The 14,972-nt window shown below is 46.6% G+C and overlaps 1 protein-coding gene across 1 annotated transcript; it reads right to left on the minus strand.

Moving 5' to 3' along the window:
* Nucleotides 1-572: 572 nt before the first annotated feature.
* On the minus strand, nucleotides 573-14,454 carry CNMD (chondromodulin). Its single transcript, XM_054271861.1, has 7 exons — nucleotides 14,260-14,454; nucleotides 13,985-14,119; nucleotides 11,450-11,590; nucleotides 8,283-8,396; nucleotides 5,506-5,659; nucleotides 4,142-4,344; nucleotides 573-1,764 (listed from the first exon to the last, which is right to left on the minus strand). Exons 1-7 carry the CDS (start codon nucleotides 14,452-14,454, stop codon nucleotides 1,549-1,551), a joined length of 1,158 nt encoding a protein of 385 aa, XP_054127836.1. The 3' UTR covers nucleotides 573-1,548.
* Nucleotides 14,455-14,972: the final 518 nt, after the last annotated feature.

Below are 14,972 nucleotides of genomic sequence, written 5' to 3' on the forward strand. Positions count from 1 at the left end.
TAACAGGCCTTGAAATCTCACTTTAAGAAGTTTATAATTTAAATATTTCAAAGCAAGTCTGTCCTTCAGATTAAGGGAAGGTGAAGTTTATACTAAAAAGCTACAATAGAACAAAATACTGAATTCTACTCTCATCTTATTCTCATTTAACACTTTGCTTTTCAGTTATGCAGTTTAGCATTCCACATGAGGTTGTCTTTATTTTCTTTAAGCCACGATTATGTCAAATTAATTCCTCTTTTTCTGTGTGTCACGCAGTGTTAATAACATTACTGGGCTTGCAACATCTCAAGAGCTGTTTAGTCACAAAAATGAATGCTCCAGAAAGCAGACTGTAGGAAAAGCTGAACCATTTTGTAAATAAAGATCATGTAGATGGCTCCATAAACTTGAAGGTAGGGTTCAAGATACATAGTATGGATAAAGGCAGTGTAATACCACTAATTTTGTTTTTCAAGGCTAGAAATACTAAATTGTTCCACCTTTGAGTGTTTCAGCTTAGTACCTTCCTTAGAGATTTAATGTGTAATGGGATCAATCCAAATAATTGCAGAGTTTGCCTTAGCAAAAAGGCTTTTCTTTTTTCCCCCTCCCTTCTGGTAAACAGTTTCTCTTGTGGGGAAGGGATGTGAGCTTCAGCAAAACTAAAGGAACTGGTGTGAATGGCTGCTATCCATGTGAAATAAAGAGGGGTTGTAATCTTGTGTCAAAAGTGTCTAGTTCAAGGATTTATAAATAACAGTGGCTGTTGTACATTCTGAAGGGTCTTGAGACTCCTTGGTCTGTAACTGCATGTAAATACTTTTGCTGTAGTAGCTGGATAGCAGATACTTGTTAGACACTACAGTGGTATCATGGATACAGGATTCTTGATGCTGGGGCTTCTTTGATGTTGGGATGTGCAAAGGGTTTTGATTCTGTGGCCACTCACATCCCCTTCCACAGCCCCTTTTCCTGCTGTTTGTTTCCGATTTAGCACAATGTGCGCTTTCCCGTGTCCCCTGGAGCAGCTTTGTGGGAAAGGTATGCTGTAATTGGTTTATAACCATTCATAATGACCTGGCAACTCTGAATAGCAACAGGGAGCAACTTAAGTTGTGATTTATTTAAGTAAGCTACATGGATTAAAGGCACTCCCAAGTGTACAAGTTGAGCTAGTTGCTTAATTGGGTGTAAATTTTCACATATAGCTTGGAAAGAGAGGCGTTTGTTTTGAAAGGATGAATTTAGATATATGGGCAAGCTTCTGGACTGCTAAACCAATTTTGAGCAAAGTTTAATGTTGTCTTTTTTTGGGAAGTCTCAGTTTTTTAATTCAGCAATTGCTATTGTACCCTTGCCTCTTGTAAAGCTAATGAAATATTAACTTGAGCATTTAATTTGCAGCTGGAATATCTGACCTTGCTTTTGGTGCAGAAAAACAGGCTCTGATTTTGTAAGGCAGGATCGGTACGGCTGCTTTGGTTTTAGTCTTTTACAGTTCATTGTATTCCTGCTCATTTTGTCAAGGCTCCATTGAGTTGGTTTTGTTTTGGTGGAGGGATTTGCTCACACGACGCCCATGATGCGCGCGACCCACCAGCTGCAGGGCATGATGAGGCGGCAGGCGCTGCGGCAGCCCTGGTAGTTGTAGGGCCACGGCTGGAAGCCCATGAGGGGCTCGCAGATCCGCTGGCACTGCGTGTAACTCCGCCGGCACTCGATGCAGCACACGCCCAGGTGATCCAGCATGGGGTCAAAGGCCATCCCTTCGCCTTCCAGCTGCTGGAACGTGAAATGTTAAATGTCATCCCAGTGCTCTCATTCTCATGGAATGGCAGAATACATCCATGCTCCCCTTAACCCCACAAAGGGTAAAACCTGCAGTCTTGGGCTGTGGAAGCTGACAAAACTCCCGCTAAGTGTCCCATGCATCTTGCTTTATTATTTTTTCTTTTGACTTGCTCTCTTCGGCAGAAGCATAGAATTGGTGCGATCACCCTTGCAAAATGGAAAGAGCAACAGGCAGCTTTAACTTTGCTATTTTTCTTCTACTGTCCTTGCAAAAGCTCCAGCAACAGTAAGCTCCTCCCAAACTTTAAATATTAGTGACAGAAATGATTTCAAGATAGTTACCTGAATCTTTAATGTAGGTGAGAATTCCTGAAATATATGATGTGGTTTTTATGATTAGTTTTAGATTCTGTATTTTAATGCTTTTTACAGCCCTTTTAGGAAACTATTCCTCTGGTCCCCTGCAGTTTCCTGAGGATTTGGCTCTTGTCTCTGAGTCTGGTTCCTTCCCTCCCACCCCACTACACTTAGGTGCATTGTTGACAGTGAGAATTGTGCCTGTTCTGTAGCTGACAGTAAGGAGTTATATGGAGTAAAGCATGCACAAAATATCTAAAAGCCTTTACCCTTCAAAATTCCTTTCCTCATTTCTGGGGAAAGAAAGGTAACCTGATATTCTGCTTTTGGAAACTTGGGCCGTTCTTTGCCCATTGGTGTTACTTCAAGAAAAGCAGCAGTAATGCACAAATGCTGAAGTACCAGTCAGCTTTTTACCTAAGCATTTGTCATTCATTTTTGGAAAGTAGTGGCACAACAAAAAAAGTGACACAGAAAGGTGCCACCCCCTGTCTGGGCTTGCACAGGACACTAGTGACAGCTGGGTGTTTTTAGGGACCCCAGCAACTCCTTCCCAGTCCTGAGAGCAGGGAAGATGTTTTCTTGATTAGGATTCATCATCCTTGAATTCAGATACCTGCACCATGAACATCACCTGAGCTCATTGTCCAGGCTCCACTTACAGTGAGTAAAGAGAAATAGCTCTAGGGAGGGTTCATTTCATCCTTCAGGAAAGGCCTGGAGCATAATGAATGGTGCTTGTCAGTCCAGTGGCTGGCTCCAAGAAAGCCTGGTGATAGGCATGGGTGCAGGAGCCGTTGGTGAGGGCAAACCCCGCCCTGCAGGCTGAGGGAAGCCTGATGGCTGCCTCTGTCTGGCCCTTCTCCATTTGGCCTGGCTGCCCCTGGCTGGAAGAGCAGACCTGTGGCACTTGTGCCTCCAGAGGCAGGGCAGCTCAGACCTCATGGAGATGGTCACCTTAGTGGCTGTGAGGAGAAGCTACATTCCAGTGCCACTGCTGTTTAACTGACCTCGTGAGAGAGTCGATATAGATCCACTTTATTTGGAGTGATTAATTTAAGTTTAATTAAGGGATGTCAACTCGGCAGAATGCTGTCACAGTATAATGATCTCCTGCTGTTGCATAAATGTCAAGTCAAAGCTGGGACTTACTTCCAAAGCAGGAGGCATTTATCTTGTGACAGTGTTGTATTAAAATGACTTACTCCTGCTGCACCAAATGGTGGGTGTAAATTGTCTGGCGCTGGTGCAGCAGACTGGAAGGTGCCTCCTGCACAGCCAGTGTTCCTGCAGCGTGGCAGAGGTGTTGGGACGCAGCAGGGTGGCTCCTCTGCTCTTTCTGGGGGCTGCTGCTTCTTGAAGGGTGAGAACAAGTTTTACAACAGTCATCCTCCACCCACTGCTGCTGTCTCAAAACAGATTCTTCTCTGTCAGGTTATTGCCAGTCTAGGATTGCTTACCCTCACAGAGGAGAGGCTGAGCAAGAAATTTATTTGGCTGAACCTTTATCTCTTTGCACCCAGACACTTCTGCTGTGTTCCCCTGTAGCAGTCATGTCTGGTACTAATTTCTGTTTGAGAGCAAAGCATGTTTCTAGCTACTGGACTCTCTTCACATAGTAAATGATGGGTCTCAGTTGTCTGATCAAGACCAGCTTTGGTTTGTTTCGAGAAGGTGCTACCCTTGTCACATCTCCAGTGCTGTTTCCATATGGATCTGGAAACCTCAAAAAGAAACTCGGCATCAACTTGCCTTAACCTTGTGATCTCAAGCACTTGTGCTTGTTTCAGACTTGTTTCAGAACTCTAAAACTGAAGAAGAAGGGAGAAGAGGATAGAGGGAAGACATTTTTGAGCTTCTTAGGTGTTTTACAAGTCTATTATTTCATAGAAAAGCTGAAAAAGCAAAGACTGTGCAGATTAAAAAAAAAAATGACAAGCCCCACATTACCAGTGTTACCTGTCCAACACAGTCCTGAGCTCTGAAGGAAGAATGCAGTGTAAATACTCACGTTGTATGGGTTGTCTGGATTAAATGTTTGATCAGTTTCTTGTGCCATTGGCCTGGTTTCATTAGTCTGGTGGCCAAGCTCTTGAGTCAGCTGCACGGTGCGTGACCTGGGGTTTACTTCTTCAGAAGCAGCTTCCAAGTCTTCCTCATCGAAGTTTGGTTCTGACTGGCGCTTGTTTCTCTTCATTTGTCTCCTCTGGTTATCTGAAGAAATAATCACCAAGGGACAATCTTACCTTGAGTGTGTCATTGTAGTTACCTAATATTTCAGTGATTTCTTTAAATATTAAAAAAGGAGAGGATGGAGGGCAGAGAGAAAGCCAAAACTGTACCTTGGCAAACTTGACGTGCATCGCCATGGGAGCTGCTTGCCTTCCTCCATTTTGTCTGCAGCCAATGCCAGTCCAAAGCAGTGTGATTGCCTTTCCCCCCCCACCCCCATTCTCTCCTTAAGGCAAAATTTGAGATTTGTTGGGGCTTTTTTGACCCAGCCTGTGGTCACTAACCCAGCAGCAGTTAACAGCACTAGCAAGACCAGCTGTTCACATCTCACTTATTTTAAAAAATGCTTTTATGATGGAATGGTGCCCTGCTCTCAAGGATATCTGGTTCTGGACAGCTTTGATACTGTTTTTTTGTTGGCCAGTGGGATATGCAAGGGAAGTGGAAAATATTGGTAGCTTGGTGCTTAGTCCACAGGTGTTCTAAACTGTGGTAATTTTTTTTTTTCACACGTTGTCCCACCCAAGTGTTCTGATATTAACTGGACCAAGGAGGAATACATATTTTTGAGCCTTCTCTCCTCTGAAGCGTGGAAGTTACCCGGAGGAATTGCCATCTTCCTGGTGACTCCTGAACACCTTTGCTAAGCTTGCCTCTGGGCCCCAAGTTCAGAGCTGGGACTGCCCCCGGGTCTCATAAACCACCCACCAGCTGGCTGGCTTAAAGCATCTTGCTTCCACTCCACTGAATTCCTCTGGGGAAGCAGGGTAGAAAACAGGACAGGCTATGGTCCCAGACTCCTGACACCTGTTACCTGGTGTCAGCTGCCTACACATTGAGGGGGCTAGTTTAAGCTCTTGCCTTGTCCTTCTCTAGAAGTAGACTAACCTCTCTGGAAATGTTTCATTTCCTAGCAAGTCACCCACTTGGGTTATGCAAATTGTCTGAGTAAATACAAGGATGGAAAATATCTAGGGGATAAACTCCAAACCCACAATCTTGGCTCAAGCCCAGGAAGGCGTGGGCAAGGGAGGAAAGGAGTCTGGTTTCCCAGATGTGCTAGTTTCAGTAGCAGACCTGATGAAGGGAAGGCATTTAGATGAAGGGAGGGATAACATACTTTTCAAATAAAAGAAATGTTACCTTTGGGATATGTTGGTCGCAGCCAGAAAATTGGAAGATCCCTGCAAAGCTCTAGAATTTTGGGGCTTAGGAAGCTGTTATGCTTGATAGGCTCATCTGCAGCCACCCAGATAAGGGAGTTTTTGTCAAATCTCACAGGCATGATTTCATCTTCCTGCAAATAGAAGAGCATAAATCCTTTGCTGCTCAGTGAGCAGTCATGTGCCTGCTCGCTGCTAATTCTTGAGCACCAAACTGTATAATTATCCGCTGCAGCTAATGCCGAGCATCCTTCTATGTCATCAATGTGAGGGAATCGTGCTGAGCCAAAGCCTGGGGAAAGGCTGCCTCCACTGAAATGAAGGGCAAAGCCTCTGTCAGCTTTGCTGGGGCTGTGATTTCACCCATCTCACTCCTGGAAGGCTTCTGCCCCATGCATGAGGGCTGGGTGATAGAGTTCTTTCAGCCCAAAGCACCAGGATTTCAGGTGCTGGAAACCAAAGTTCTACCACCTTCAGCAAAGCAGCAATGGAATACCAGCAAAACTCAAGTCCTTCATCTTTTTTTATGCCCTGTTCTCATTTGACATACTCCCAATATATAACTCTATTTACAACGTGTATATGGGGGGGTGAGGGGAGGAATCTTGTTCAAAAGTTTTAGAGAAGATTATAGCTTGAGAACTGCTCCAGCTTCCAGTTTTAAGTCAATGTGATCGGTCTGATTAAAGGTCTTGTTTGGTAAAAGCAATTCAATTGACCAAAAGCTTGAAGTGCAAGTTAAAGGAGTCTGCCTTTTTGAAGTGTACCCTGCAGGTTTTTGGTTCATATCTTCAAAGTAATGTAGGAAAATGCCAGTGATTGATTCTTTAAAGTTGTTAGTTCAAAGTATTATTTTACATAAAATGTGTAAGTATTTTATAGCAACGGTGAAATATTAAAAGAAAACTAACTTTTGAATCATGAAAACCAGCATGATTTCAAAGTTAAAATTCTAAATTGCTTTCATAAAAGTCATCAAGACTTGTTATATAACTGACTAGATCCATTTATTCCCTTGAGTTGTTGTTTCTTTAGCGTTTATTGATTTATTTTGTAGGTCTCAAGTCATTTAAGTTTGCTATCCAATCTGTCTACTGCTCTTTATTTACATTCTCCCACTTAAGCTTTTATCAACATCAGAAATATCTGACTCTAATTTTCAGAAATAAAAATATCCTTTGTTTCTGTTTGAAACGATCCTGACTTGTGAGCAGCCAGAACGTGGGTTTCTATAAAACTCATTTACTCAACAATTTCTGTAGGTAGTGTTGCTGTGATGCCCATTGCAGGAAAACAGCATATGCATACTTTTTCCTAAATACTTCCATATCAGAGAGATGACTTGGCCCAGAAAAATAAATACTACTTTGCCAGTCCTGTAGTACATCTGGCCTGGAAAATTGAGTGAGGGGGAAAAGTTAATGTCTTAGGAGTAGCTCTGCGCTGCTTGGTGCATGTGATTCATTGCAACAGTCACACAGGTGATGCATCTTGGGAGAAGATGCACAAAAAACAGGACAAGGAAATAATTTTACTGTCAGCAGGTAGAATTAGAAATAAGTTTTTGATGATTTAGGATAATGTCTTCATGTCTGTGACTTCGTTTTTACAAAAAGATGAAAAATTCAATCTTTGACTCCAAGCAGTAGTGCTAATTAAGTCAAGGCCAGCTGCCTTTAAAATTAGGCAAGGCAGGAAAGATGGAACTCTCTGGAATTCGTGCAAGTTCTCTTTCCCATCATGGGGAAAATCCTGCCAGCTTCAGGAGGCTTTGTAACATTTGTCAGCCTTTCTGACTCTATTAGGAAAGATCTTTTTCCCCTTAATTTTAAAGCAGATGTTCAGCAGTCACAGCAGTACTGCAGGGAGGTGCAGCCTTAACAGCGCCACTCTCCCCACTAACTTGCTTTTATTGTCCCAAGAGCAGAGCAAACCCAGGGAAAGGGGCTGTGGATCCCCTGTGCTCTCCTGCCAGTGACTGAGCATCCAGCTGCATCCAGCCTCAGCTGGACTCAAGTCACTGGAGCCACTCCTGTATAAGCAATAACTTTGGGGGTCTGGGCTCTGGGAAACTCAGGCTTTGAGCACATAAAGCAGTTGGCTTTTGGGCAAATGTGAGGAGATTTGGTGGTATCTGGGTGAGAGCTGCAGCTTCTGTGCTGGTTGTGATGCAAATTCTATGAAATTTAATTAACATGTAAAATTAAGTTTTATGCTAAGAAGGCTAAGTCATATTTTTTATAATAAATTATTTCTTCTGAAATATTTTAAATTTTGCCATGTTTTCCACAATTCCCTTTTTACTGTCTAGAGTGATGGAGTTCATGTTTCTGCTCAAGAGCATTGATAGAAATCTCCTGGGATCTACCACAGTCCTCCTTTGCATTGACTACAGCAGCTGCTTCTTCCAGGCCCTCCCTTCCAGCCTTGTGCACAGCCTGGTCCCAGGCAGGTGCTCTTGTCACGGAGATCTCCTGTGGATCTGGCAGAAATCACAGAAGTCTGTGGCTTCCCTGCTCACTAATCTGCAGCCTCTCACAATGTCCCTGGACACAGTGACATGTCTTGACACCAACCTTGTTTTTCTTACCTTTTAGGGACTTCTTGCAACCAGTCATTGAATCCCAGCTATCCCACCCTGTCCCTACCATGAGCCAGAGTGGCTTCCAAATGCCACTTTTATTTGTATTTAAGTACCTCCTTTAGGCTCTCTCTATACAAAGATTAGTTAAAAAAACCCAACAAATTACCCCTTACCAGCTCAGATGAGAGGCTCGCTTTAGCCATAGCATCAACTTCAGGGATGTGAGCTTTTGGCTGGGCTTTGATGTAACACTTTTCTCCTTCAGCAAAACGGATCCCAGTTATGCCCTGCAAAAGCAGAAGGCAGGGGGTTGTGCACAGCCCTCCAGCTCCTCACCACCCCCAAGAAAGTGCCTCAGCTCTGCTAAAATTGCCACTGAGTTTTCAGTCTGAAGGGTAACCTTATTTAAAACCAGAAGCAAGAAAACGCTCTTCCCTTCATCATTTTAGCTTCACAATTTTGGTCAAATTGGTCTGGAAGTTTTTGCTTGATTTCTCAAAGTGGGGGGGTGTTTTATGTAAGTGCTTCCATGCAGGCTGTAGGCTACCTGGAGTAGCTCTGTTAAGGAATTAGTTGACATGATTTGAACTGTAACTTAGCACCTAACGTAGGCAGTCTTGAAACTGTGCTAGCTGGTGGCATGGTACCCTTGTGACACAGTTTTACAAAAATGTGGGGGCAGTTTGTTTCAGTCTGTACAAATAAGTGACTGTGACGGCAAAGGGAAGTTTGTGACGGGCAGTTTGGTGCAGAAATCTGTGTGTGGGACTTTGTCTGGCCTACTAGGGTGAAATGCAGTTGCATAAACCATAGATGTCTAGTTTTGAGCAAGAGAAGGAGCAAGTTTCCTGCAAGTCCTGGGACATACCTTCCAGCCCATGCCAGAACCTTGGGCATCAACATCTTGCCATTGTCTGTAGTGTCTACGTTTTTACTGTAGGCTTTGAGTATCCGTAAAAAAGCTCTCTTCTACATTATAAATTTAGATACCTCGTTGTAAATGGCAAAATTGTTGTGTTTTTCATGCGATTGCACAAGTCAACCACCTAAATATAATTACCTAGTGTTCTTTAAGTTGTGCTGGTTTTCTGCCTGGCCTCTAGCTGCCAGGAGAAAGGGGTGTGGGTGTCAGCATGACCCCTCTCATCTGCCTTGAAGGGGTATCATGGATGTCTTCGTGTGCGGTGTTGGGTGCCACACTGGCAGACATGAAACTGTTAGGGGGTGTCCAAAGGAGGGGGACATGGTGAAGGGCCTTGAGGGGAAACTGTGTCAGGAGCAGCTGAGGCCTGTTCAGCCTGGAAGAGACTGAGGGGAGACATTGTTGCAGTTACAGCTTCCTGGTGAGGGTAAGAGGAGGGGCAGGCACTGACCTCTGCTCTGTGGTGGCAGTGACAGGACCCAAGGGAAAGGCCTGAAGCTGTGTCAGGGGATGTTCAGGTTGGGTATCAGGAAAAGGTTCTTCACCCAGCGGGTGGTTGGGCGCTGGAACAGCTCCCCAGGGAAGTGGTCACAGCACCAGCCTGGCAGAGACCAAGAAGTATTTGGACAGTGCTCTCAGGCACACAGTGTGACACTTGGGATGGTGCTGTGCCAGGAGTTGGACCTGATGATCCTCGTGGGTCCCTTCCAACTCAGCAGACTGTCATGTAGTGCAGCATGAGATGGGATGGTGCTGGGGCACCTGAGCCATGTTCTGTGTGTCTGCAGGTCCTGTGTAGCTACAGGACACAGCTCTGTCACAACAAAATGACTACAAAAAGCAGTGAGAGAGGAGATGGCTATTCAAGGATGGATGCATTAGGATATAAGGCTTTGTGGTATACCAGGTGTTCTAGGAGTACCCTATATTGCCAAATCCAAGCCTTCTCTGACCACGCAGTCATTCCAGCAGTGCCAGTCAATCCTAAACTGTTAATGTAAATACCAGTCCGTTGGAAGCCCATCTCTTCAGTTGCTTTCTCCTTTGTGTGCATTCTTGGCTGAAAACCCAAGTGGCATCATCCCTTTGCTGAGGTTGTCCCTGGCCCTCTTTAATGACAAGCAGGCACCATCCCTGGGAGGTCCCTTGAGCTGGTTGGTGTTGGGATCTGATTTGTAACCTGGCTGTGACAGGCAGTATCTCACAGGCAGCAACACGTGGAGCAAACATGAATTCAGCATCTCTCCAGTGGACTGTGCTTCTGTGCAGATGTGAAATGGCAAAGGCAAATGAGAAGAGCTCGCTGTGGATGCTCTTACTCAGCTGCTGATAATGTTGCTATGGTGATGCTAATGAGAGTTGCATAAAGGCAGAACCACAGCTGTTGGGGAAGTTGGGGGTCCAGCATCTCCTGGCATGGGTTTGTTTGTTCTTGCTCAAAAGCCAAGGAGCTGGATTTCCTTGCCTTTCTAGATGCAGCAAGGGAAAGGTGGCTGCTCCAGAAGCAGAGAGGCTTCCTAGCAGCAGCGCCTTTGTTTTAGGTGCTGCTTTGACTTGCAGAGGGCTTAACTCTGAAGCTGTTTTGCACCTGAGAACATTTAACTGCAGGCTCTGGGCCCTGTGATGGGTTTGTGCAGCATCACATAGATGTGCCTTAGTAGCTCAGGGCAGCTCAGAGACCTGCTCTGTCCGAGCTGCTGAGCTCTGCTGAGGTTTGGCATCTGTCAGTTCAGGCCCTGCTGAGTAGCCACAAGTTGCTGGGGTGCCCAAGTGTGTTTGCTGTCAGCCCGAGGGGCCCACACCTGGCATTGGTGCACAGATGCATAAACTGTGCCAAATGCCTCCATCCTCTGCCATGGGGATGAAACCAGGCCAAGCCATGGAGAGCAGCTCCCATCCTTGACCTCAGGGCAAAGGAAGCTCCCCAAGTCAAGCACTGCAGAGTGGTCTCTCCTCAGTGTCTCCTTGTCTTACTGTATTGACCCTCTGCTCCTCAGACAGGGATGTCTGGGAAGGTGTTTCTGTCACTTCAAACCACATGAAATCGTGAGAGAGTTGTGTCACAGCCTGACAGAATGTTTTCCTAGTTAGACCCCAAGGTCTCATGTCACATCTCTGCTCAGCGGTTTGAAAATGCAAAGTATTTACATGGAGTCAAACCCGATGCAGCCTAATCCACACCACTTCCTGGAGTGGTACCTGGCATGGCTGATCTCCAAAAAGCACTTTGATTTTTGTTTTGGAGGAAACTGCCTGTCTCCCTGGGAATGCAAGCCAGGACAGCAAAAATGTTTGTGTGGATGGTTGGAGGCTGGAACCTGAGACTAAGTGGGGCAGAGAAGTCAGGGCAGAACAAGGTGTCCTTAAGCATCCAGCACTGGAGTGTGTTACATGAAGGACAAGAGTGGCACTACTTACGATCTGAAAATCATGGACTTCAACTGCCTCTTCACTCCCACTTCCTGTTTTGAATGTCTCTAAGTTGTTTCCAGCATCTATTTCCATTGATCCATCTTGTACTTTTCCATTAATGCTCATAGTATAGTGAACGTTGTACACCTGGAATCAATAAAAGAGCGGTAGCACATGCCAGTAATTACTTACTGCCTTCCTCCTACACCAGGCAATGGTCAATCTGACTCTCATATCCCTATTTAGCTCCCAAATTTTGCTGGTGCGGGCATTTGATAACCCTCCAGCAACCAACAGTGCACTACTTCAGCACTGTGGTCAGCTGGCAGTGGGGCAGCCAGTCCTGAGAGGTTGTTCGGTCTCCATCCTTGGAAGTTTTCACAGCCTGACTGGATAAAGCCCTGAGCAGCCACCTCTGACCCCACGGCTGTCCCTGTTCTGAGCATCAAGTAGGACTAGAGATCTGAGATCTCCCTTCCAGGGAGTGCTTATAGTTTGCTTCAAAAACAATGTGGGGGGAGTCCACATCCATGTTCACTCTGGCCTAAAAACCCTCTTCTAGGACATTTAGGAATTTCTTGTTATGCTAGCATGATTCCCAAAGGACAGCAGGCGTGAATGTCCTGCTCTGAAGGAAGCCAAGCCCTGTTTATCTGTTAGGATGTTCTGCTGAGGCACACAAAAACAGGTTCCTCTTGAATACGAACACACTTCCCAGCTTGTAATGGATGTGAACTTTGTTTAAATTGGATGTGAAGTTGTATAGGCTGGTATTTTCCTTGTCAGCGTATTTGCCCTTATCCTATTTTCAATGAGGAGAGCTACGGAGTGGTTTGTATTTGCTGGAGGACCACAATCTGTGGAGGGGTTTTGTGATTCTCCTGTGCAGCTCTGCTAAAAGTGCTGCACAAGCAGTTTATTTTGGGTCTTAAAAAAGCCCTTACAGCATTTTAATGAAAAATTTACACTGACAGCTAGAGACAAATTTCTTCTTCTCTCACCTTCGCTCAGGGAAGTCTAAGGTGCTAAAGATTTATGGTTCCTCAGTTATACACAGTCACTCCCATATTTCTGCTTTCTAGGACTCCTGTTGAGAGTGGTCCATAAAACCAGACCAGTGTATGGTCTCCCCCTGACAGGGGCTGAACTAGAGTTGAGACTTTGATACCCCTGTCATTTAGGGAAGAATTTAAAGATATAAAATAAAACCAAGAATTTTAAAATTGTGTTAGTTTTTTAAAATTAATTACCCTGGATATAATTCTTGCAGTTGCTTCCTAAACATTTGCAACTCAAGTGCAGCATTCTGAGTATGAAGGCAGCTTGGAAAAATAACTCTCAGCTTTCCCAGTGTCTTCGCCTAGAGAGCAGCTTTGCAGCTTAATGGAAACTGTGAATGTGACATATTTTGTATGGCTGAATTTAGACGACAGGAGCATTAAAAAAGGGAAGCATTATCTTGTACTCCACAAATGCACCTACCTGCTCAGAGCTGAAAGCACTGTCCCCTGCCTATGCCACCATTTGCATCCCTCTCCCTTTTCAAAAGCCCAGAGAAACACACAGTTCTTGCAGCACGTCTTAGAGGTCAGCAATGTGTCCTGTCTTTTTGCTGTAAAACCTTGTACTTTTCTTTCTGATTATCTGAATTATCCCTGTGTGTAGGGGTGTATCTCACAGGGCCACCTTTGCTCTGGCTGCTGGAATTCACACAAGGCTCTCCTTGATGAGGGCTGGCGTGTGGCCAGAGGCAGTACAAAACTTCTTCCAAAGTAAATTCAAAGGTACTAATTTAATTTATGGAGAATGGTACAGTCATGTCCGTACCCTCATGTTTCAAATATGTTTTAAACACAGATTCTGTGTAAACAGAAAGAAAAATTCATCTGTAAACATGTTATAATGCTCTGGAGTTTGAGTCTTTAACTCATCACCAGCTTCTCAGTTTCATTCTTTGCATAAAGTGTTTCTCATGCACCCCAGAAACTGTAAATAATAAAACTTAACTTTAAAAATTGCTCCACAGCTGCAAACCTAAGTGTACGCACAGTATACAAAGCACCAAAACTAACAGTGCCTGTTAATGGGTTAATTACAGTATTATGTACTTGAGGGTCCTGGTAGAACCTGGACTGAGAATGCAGATACTATGAAAAAAGAATTTACACATTTCAATGTTTTTTTGTCCTGAGAGCTGGAGTTTGCCCAGGATGTGAATCCCCAGGGACTTGTTGGGGTTTGAGTTCACTGAGGATTTGTGAGCAGAAATCAATGTGCAGTCTGTGCTCTCAAAGATGTGTTTCGTGTTTGCTAATAAATGTGCTTCCAGGAAGCTCCATCCACACAGCCACCAAAGACAGCGATTATGGGTTTGGGTTTTTAGGTGTTTGGGGGTTTTTGAAAGGAAAAACCCTACAGGTCTGCTTAAAGACCTCTTTATAGACCTCCTCGCAAGGAGCGCTTCCAGCCCGTGCCTCCCGTAGGTGCGGGAGCTGCCCGCCCTCCCGGCCCGGCTGCGGACGAGCCCGGGGCCCGGCTCACCTGCCGCTCCGTGCCTTTCCAGAAGTAGAAGGCGCCGATGGCCCCGGCCAGCAGCAGGAGGGCCCCGGCGATCAGCACCGCGGCCCCGGCCTTCAGCAGCCGCCCCGGCGCGGGGGGCGCGGCCGCCGCGTACGCCTGCGGAGAGCGCGGGTGGAGCAGGGACCCGGCAGGGACCCCGCCCCGGGACCCCCGGCCGGACCCGACCCGATCCGACTCCTTTCGTCCCGATCCGGCCCGCTACATCGCGACCTGTCCCGACCCCACCCGTTCCCCACCGTCCCAAACCAACCCGTCCCGTCCCGTCCCGACTCGCTGGCTCCCGTTCCATCCCAACCCATGCCCACAGGTTTTGTCCCGATGCCACCCTGTCCCGCCCGGTGCCAGCCGGCAGCACTCACGGGCGGCAGGCACAGCTCCACATCGTCGGGGCCCACTCGGGCGATCGGCACCTTCTCGGAGCCCTCTGCCATGGCTGCCGCGGGAGGGAGACCTGCCCGGGCTCGGCCCCGGCCCCGGCCCCGGGCCTGCACCGCCCCGGCCCGCCCCGCTGCGGGCCCCGGCCCCGGCCCGCGGGGAGGGCAGCCCCGCCCAGCCCCGGGCACAATGAGCCCTTTGAGCTGCTCGGCAGCCGGGGGAGCTCCCTGGGGCTCTGTCCTCCTGCCCCATCGCCATCCCCTCCAAGCGGGCCCTGGGTGTCGTCTCCAGCGTCCCATCTTCCCGAGGGGACCGGGGATGTAGGGGACCCGCACCCCGCAGGCCGGGGCGGAGAAGAGGGGCGCCCCGTCAGACAGACTGCCGTCGTAAAAAAACACCAGCTTTCAAAATAGAACAACGTGTTGACTGATTTTTTACACTTGCCACAGGAATTTACAGGCGCTGGAGCTGACAAACTGCTGGTCGGTGACTGCTCCACAAAACACCTCGCTGACTGGCACAAGCCAACAGCCTCCGGCTGAGCCCCGTGTCCAGGCTGGGCACAACCACTCTA

Source organism: Melozone crissalis, unplaced genomic scaffold (assembly GCF_028551555.1).
Source record: "Melozone crissalis strain CALT ecotype California unplaced genomic scaffold, PUWL_Pcris_2 ptg000013l_1, whole genome shotgun sequence".
Lineage (NCBI taxonomy): Eukaryota > Metazoa > Chordata > Aves > Passeriformes > Passerellidae > Melozone > Melozone crissalis.